Consider the following 7,138-nt stretch of genomic DNA (forward strand, 5'->3'; position numbering starts at 1 on the left):
CATCGATATGGCAGTGTGATTCTAAAGGATAATCAACCTTGCCTTACTAATTTGAGTTCTTTGAATAAACAACACAAATAACTGATATAAATAAGGCATATGATATGGTATGTTTAGATTTTCATAACTTGTTTAATAAAGCTCCTCATAAAGTAATTCAAAATAATGTGTGCATTGTGAACAAGATGTGGTTAATAGACAGGAAACAGAAAGTAAAGCAAATTGGGGTGATATGATTTCTGGAGTTCCACAGGGATATTTATAAGAGCTCTTACACTGCTTTTCTTCATTTATATCAGTGACCTAGATCCTAGTATAGTTATGTTATAAGTAATAGGTTTATTCCATGTTGAAAAAAAGAAGAGAGAAAAAAACACAACGTTTCGGCCGTGGAGCCTTCTTCAGGTGTGAGAGAGACAGGGCAGTAGGCAAAGGTAAAGTAGCAGGAGAACAAAGGCTGGGAAGGAGGAGGGGTGAGAGGCGGGAACAGGGGACAGAAAGAGAGGCCAATCAAGAGGTGTGAAGTCAGGAGAGGTGTAGAGAGGTGTGAAATCACACCTTCCCCCCTCTCTTAACGACAGACTTCTATTCTACTAAATTTTCTCCATTCATTGGAAGTTTAATTTCACACCTTTCTACACCTCCTCCCTCCCAGCCTTTGTTCTCCCACTACATTACCTTTGCCTACTGCGCTGTCTCTCTCACACCTGAAGAAGTCTCCATGGCCGAAACGTTGTGTTTTTTTCTCTCTTCTTTTTTTCAGCATGGAATAAACCTATTACTTGTTCCTTTGCAGCCTACGCATGCTGACGCAGCTCCCCACCTGAACTAGTTATGTTATAGATTAGTGATGTTAACAGATTATACCAAAACAGGAGTGTTGGATTAAGGAAATTCAGATAGATGTAGAGACACTAAATTACTAATAACAGGAGGCATTTCTTTACATAAGGGGTTGTGGGAGCAGGGAACAAGCTACCTAGCCATGTTGTTGATATCCTGTTTTTGCTCCATGGAAGAGCTGGATTAGCTCCTAAATTAGCTACTCGCACTTAGCTATTGAAAAGCAGATAATGTATAAAATGTGTTTTGGGGGTTTTGCAGAAATAGTCCAAACTAAAAGATCACTGCACATTGATTCTCATTCCCCTTCCCTCTGTTAGCTACAACAGCTTTAACACTGGCAGTTTCTGACAGTGTTACAGGGCTGAGTAAATGACTGTGAAAAAAGGATTGTTTGACGGGAATATTAATTCCTACCTACAGCTTTGTTAGCATAAGCAAACAAGCTGCATAGAAATGTTGGAATGTTTGCATTTTCCTCCTCTGTCAGTCACTCTGCAGACAAAGAGGTACATAAGACCGTGTATACCATTGTCAATCACAGTTTGAATACATTTTTACAGCTGGTATTTCCACAGAAAAACGGTTTGAAAGTACCCTGGATCAGAATGAGATTAACATCTCATCTGATGGCCTATCAAGTAGTTTCAAACAGCCAATTTATGACTATTCTGAAGACAGGTAGGCAAGACATGGCTACCAGTAATCTGTTTGCACTGTTATTCAAGCAGTCCATTACTGCATGACACATAGGCCAAGATCCATAGCATCCTTATGTCTGCAAGATGCTAGCATGGCATAAGATAAAGAACAATGCAGATATATCACACGCTTCTACTACTCTGTAAAGAGGTTTATATATATAATGCGGTTAAGGGAGTCCTTTTCAATTAAACAAATGGGTTAAGATTTTTCTTCTCTGCTCCGTTTTTAAATTATTTAAATTAAACAGTAGCCTTGGGGTTCCTATTTTTCAACAAAGACCCCAAGAACTAGAAAATATACCATAAAAGAGCATCTGTAATCTCAGAGTAGCTGTTTTGTTACAATAAAGTATAAATGGCTTGAGATACCTCAGCTATATTTATCTACAGGCTCAGAATGTAGGATATAGAGATCTTTCATATTAGTGTATTATAATGTACCTTGATTTTTCTGACTTCCACAACCTTTTAAGCAATTTACCAGAAATGTTTAATATTTGAATATTTGATTAGATCTCCAAGGTTAAAACATCAAGGGCATGTACAGTACCTAAAATTACAGCCTGATGCTGTAAGCTATTTTATCAATTGGAAAATTCAATAGCTTCTGTTCTATTGAGCAAGAAAACAAGTTAGCAGCTCTGTTTAGTGCCTGATATGGATATTTCTAAAACATTTAGAATGTATTCATATTACATAACAGTTCCTGAATAGTATAAACAAATCTGACAAAATAATACTGGAGGTGAATTGCATGCATTTGCATGAAAGGATGTACATGTAAAATCAATACGTGCCAAGCTATGCTAAAAGCAGAAATCCCTGGCAGACTGGGCTAATTTCCTCTCATTGCATTTGTCGTCAAATGTGTGGATCAAGACCAATACTGCCACAGTATTTTTTTAAATATTTCTGGAACAGCGGTTCGTTGTGACATGGCATAACTAAAGTGAACTTCTGTGACATCAAATAAAAACTTATTTTTACAGCTGTGTGTCTCACAAATGTTGCACTTTTATAAAAAAAAAAAGCAACATTCTCATTTTCTAGTATTCTTTAAACTTGTAATTTATGGAGATGGTGTAACAGTGCTTATCCCTTCAAAAGATACCGCTTTAATAAAGTTAGCAGGCACAGGGCTTGATTCTGGAACTGTTTTCGGTACAATTCACCCAGAATGTATTGACATCTTTTTAGGTATTGTACTCAATATTTTAGGTTTTTTTTTCCAGTGTTGTATCTTGTTCACTCACTGGTCGAAATATTTGGAGACCTCATCAAATACTGTCTTGAGTGTCTTCATACAGCACGGACAATTGGACAGGATGTGGCCTGTATTCAGGAAGGCAGTGGAACATCCATCCACCCGTTTTGTAACCGTCTCATCCAGAATGATGGGGGAGCCAGAGCCTCTCACGGCAAGCAATGGGTGCAAGGCGGGGTACATTCTAGACAGGACGCCAGCCCTTCGCAGGGAAGACAGACACAAACACACACTTACACCCTGGCCAGTTTCCCCAGACGTCAGTTAACCTACAGTACCAGTATGTTTTTGGACGGTGGGAGGAAACCCAAGCAAACATGCAGAGAGCATACAGTCCAAACTCCACGCACAGACAGTAGCACCCCAGGCCCGTATTAAAGTCAGGGCCCAAGTGCTGTGAGGCGGCAATACTGACCACTGCTCTACCAGGCTGCCTTCCAGTGGAACATGTACAGCCCAGTCCTGTGCCATTCTGCTTTCAGGGCTGTCCTCAGCTGAGGTTGTGATGAGAACAATGGCATACAGGATCCCCAGCAGGATTGAGATCTGGAATTGTTCTGGCCAATGGGAAGGGAAGGCTTTATCATGCCCCTAAAGCCAGCTATACACCGCCGGCACCAAGAAAACCATATGTTAGCTGGTTCCTAATATTTTGACCTTCTTGCAATACTTCATGGCACAGTGTTTATCGCGTGTTTTTAAGCCTTTTATGTCCACTCTTGTTTTGTCCTTCTGAACCTTAATTATTCCTTTTCAAAGAGCTTTGCCAGGAAAGGAAGCCATACATTTTTAAAGCAAGTTTTCTGGCATCCGTTCAAGACGAAGCAGATTGTCCCTTTCAGGCTTGCTGCTGACCCACAACGGACACTGATTTGTTTTCCAAGTTTTTATGGAGTCTAGCGCTAAACACAGCAGTCGAAGATGGAGCACAATGCCAGAAAGAAGAACGCACTGAACCCCCAGCTAACACTGAAAGCAATCATGCATGGAAAGAAATTTGGTGCTCTACAGTTTCAGGAGCTTTAACAAGGAGAAAAGAAAGTTATTGTGCTTAATCTTTGATGTATTGCTAAGAGCAGCCACAAACTGTGAGCATGTCAGCCAGTGTTCATAAGCCTTCTGTCATTTTATAATTCCCAGGACAATTAAGTTCCCATCGCTCACTTTGCATGGAAAGCCAGAAGAAGTCTTATGTAAATGGGAAACTGGCACAGTAATACTGCTGGGTTTCCTGGAGCTCTTCAGCTCCAACTGTTATTTCTGTTTACAATAAATGTGATATAATTGCACAGGTGAGTTCTGATACATTTAAAATAAGGCTTATTTAAGTTTCATTCTATGGATGAATATATTTCAATTAAAATATGATCAATTTCCCTCATAGGATGATAGAACTTGAATTCAATAGTGAATTGGGCTTATATAGCACAAATATTTTTTCAACTCCTCCTTTTTTGATTTGATATGCAGAATATATCCTTGTGTTTTTCAGTATTTTACAAGACATTGACTCTACTACATCTTTGTATTGACTTCAGTCCCATATCCCGTCACTCTGTAGAATGTGTAGAGTTCTTCATGAGAGATGGTGGTGTATAGTGAAGTCTAGCACTGTTTTAGTCTTTGCTAATAAGACACAGGTTATAAAAATGATAAATCTCTTTTTTCCTTTCATTTTAGAAACAAGATAGCTTAAAATGGATAGGCAAAAAATTTCCGTTTCACTTAAAAGCTTTGGATTTTGTTGTGAACTTGGCTTTCATGTTCAGAAGGGTGGGTCACGGACAGTCCTAGTTAATCAAAACAAACTTAAACATAAACGTGATACACAGCTGTGTGTACTTTCCAAAAGTGCGATTCCAGCTGATAAGTCAAGGAAGGAGGCCTTCAATATATTTAGTTAAATATCCTTCATGGGTTTGATTAAACAGCTACAGCGACTCGCAAGTACAGTAGTTCTCAAATAAAGGCCCCCCTTCAGAGTGAAGGTTGGACAGTATTACCCCGAAATTACCAGTAAAGGTATGGCCTTAGTTTTGAGACCGCAGCTGGCCAGAGGTTTGGCGGACTTTAGTCAGCTAGGGTATCCTTGGCCCGACCCCTGTGGCCTGGCAGTTACGAGCTGCTTCTGTTCTCCAGTCCGCAAGACACAGGCTGTGGGGCTCCCAGAGTGGTAAAACACAGACAAGTCTATACTGCACATCTCACATCTGCTTTTTCTTTTAGCCTACCTGTGCAGGTAAAACTGCAATTACAATTTGAAAAGATATGAAAACAAAACTTTTTCATATCTGCATGAAAATGTCTGCATGCACACATCCAAGGGCAGGCTTAGAAGGGCGCTCAGATCTTCAGTGATGCGATGTGGCCCAAGAGGGTTTGCTTGAATGGCCCTGGAGGCACCTAATGTCATGGTATTGCCATTGTGACAGGCATCCTTGACAAGTGTAAGGAAGTACACGGGACTATGATAAAAAATAAAATACCCACCCGCCACCCACTGTGAAGCTTATTTGCTGAAAAAGTTGCATATTTACTTATTGACTTACCTTTTTGTGTAATACAGTTGCAAGATTTCAGGGTTAAAAAATACAGGAAAGATGCACCTCCATCCACTGTTATGATATTATACTATTAAACTTCTGATACAAATGGATGCAAGTGACACTTACAGATCACAGTGGGATCTTTAATGAATACAAGAAGTCAGTTTGTCAATTTAACATCTTTTGTGAAGGACAGCACCTCCTACAGTACAGAATACCACTTTGTGGTGTGGCTGGGAATTTCTGGTCAAGAGGAAAGTGTGCCACCTACTGGTCTGCTAACAGCACTAACAACAGGGGTAATTGGGATTTTGAATGTTTCTCTCAATTTTTCCACCCTGGCCTGAATTGGAGTTATTGTTTTTGTCTAAGAATATTTGAAAAGCAATTAAGTATTTCCCATAAAGCAGTGGAAATGTCAAGACCAACACAGTTGTATATTTGTGTAAATCCTTTCGAATTTATATTTAATATACGTGTCCCTCTTTGTTTCTTTATTTTCATTGACCGAGCGACAGAGAGATGACTCGTTTAAAAAAAAGTTTTTTTTGTACAATGTTTGTGTTTTTCAGCCATAACTGTAATACTGCTTACAAGTTACATTTTCACTGTTGTGACTGGGTAATTCTGTTCTCTCAGAGCTTAAGCCCAGACTCAATTACAGTCCTCCTGATGCGTAAGATAAACCTGTACAACACGCCTTCACCAAGAGCGTTAGTGTCCTGGAAAAAGAGGTTCAGAGGTTCAGTGACAGCTAGTGACACCTAATTTCACACTTTCTTTTCTCTCGCTGGTATTTGCTTTTCCACTGGAGGAAAGTATATAGCCTGCAAGCCTGAAAGGTCCCTTCCTTTCTGTCTTTGGCACCCAGATCTGCAGATTGCAACAGCACCTGTCAGCAGGCGAGCACCAGCAGGACCTGTTCGCGAGGCAGCCAGTGATGTTCATCTCCCCGCTGAGTCAGCCGCCCTGCGGGAGACTGGCTGAGCTCATCCTGCTGTGTGGAGGGAAGGTGTGCAGAACTGTCAGGCAGGCTGGGATCTGCATCGGCCACCACAAGGGCAAGACGGCTCCCGGGACCCACTGTTTGTCTGAGCAGTGGGTACTAGGTAAGACACTTCCCCAGAAAGCTATATACTCGAACTGTTGCTAATACTTCAGTTTGGAGGACAGGGTTGTGGAGCACACTTTCAGAACGGATAAATTAGCAGTATGTCCACTAGGGGCACTGTTGCAAAGGATATCTAATATTTTGGCACGTGAACTAAAGTTTTAAGCTATTTGCTTTGAGGTCTAGAATTACTTCAGCAGTATGAAATCCTGCATTGTCCATTATCTGTACTGTGCAAGAACAAAGTGCTGTTCCTGAACTCACTGCCATTTTATCTTGTATTTAAATCATACAGTACATAACATGTTCTTTAGGATAACGCAAGCAAAGAGTATCCCAGTAATAGTTTAGTATTATTCACTTATATCTCATGTATGCAATATTTGACTAAATGTTGTTGCTCACAACATATTTTCCACTTTCAGACTGTATAACACATCTCAAGCAGTTTCCATATGAAAACTATCTCCTGGAATAGAAGGACCATTTCTTCAGTACATGATTGTAGATTTCTTTGTCCTCTGGAACATTCTGTTTTGCTTTTGAAACTTTTTAATTTTATAATAGCACAATAAACCGTTTTTAATTATTGTTAAGAAAATTAAATGAATATTTTCAGCACTGGAAGAACATTTGGTGTGGATATTTTCAATAAAATGTTTTACATAAA

General features: G+C 39.8%; 1 protein-coding gene across 6 annotated transcripts in view; it reads left to right on the forward strand.

Moving 5' to 3' along the window:
• The window catches only part of mcph1 (microcephalin 1), a 58,800-nt gene extending 51,662 nt beyond the window's left edge, over positions 1–7,138 (forward strand). For all 6 annotated transcript variants that reach the window (XM_088609561.1, XM_088609560.1, XM_088609557.1 and 3 more), the window contains 2 exons: positions 6,229–6,466; positions 6,894–7,138. In XM_088609561.1, coding sequence (XP_088465687.1) covers positions 6,229–6,466; positions 6,894–6,946 — 291 coding nt within the window. In that variant the 3' untranslated portion in view covers positions 6,947–7,138. The remainder of the gene's footprint in view (positions 1–6,228; positions 6,467–6,893) is intronic.

This window comes from Lepisosteus platostomus, chromosome 17, assembly GCF_059453375.1.
Source record: "Lepisosteus platostomus isolate fLepPlt1 chromosome 17, fLepPlt1.hap1, whole genome shotgun sequence".
Lineage (NCBI taxonomy): Eukaryota > Metazoa > Chordata > Actinopteri > Semionotiformes > Lepisosteidae > Lepisosteus > Lepisosteus platostomus.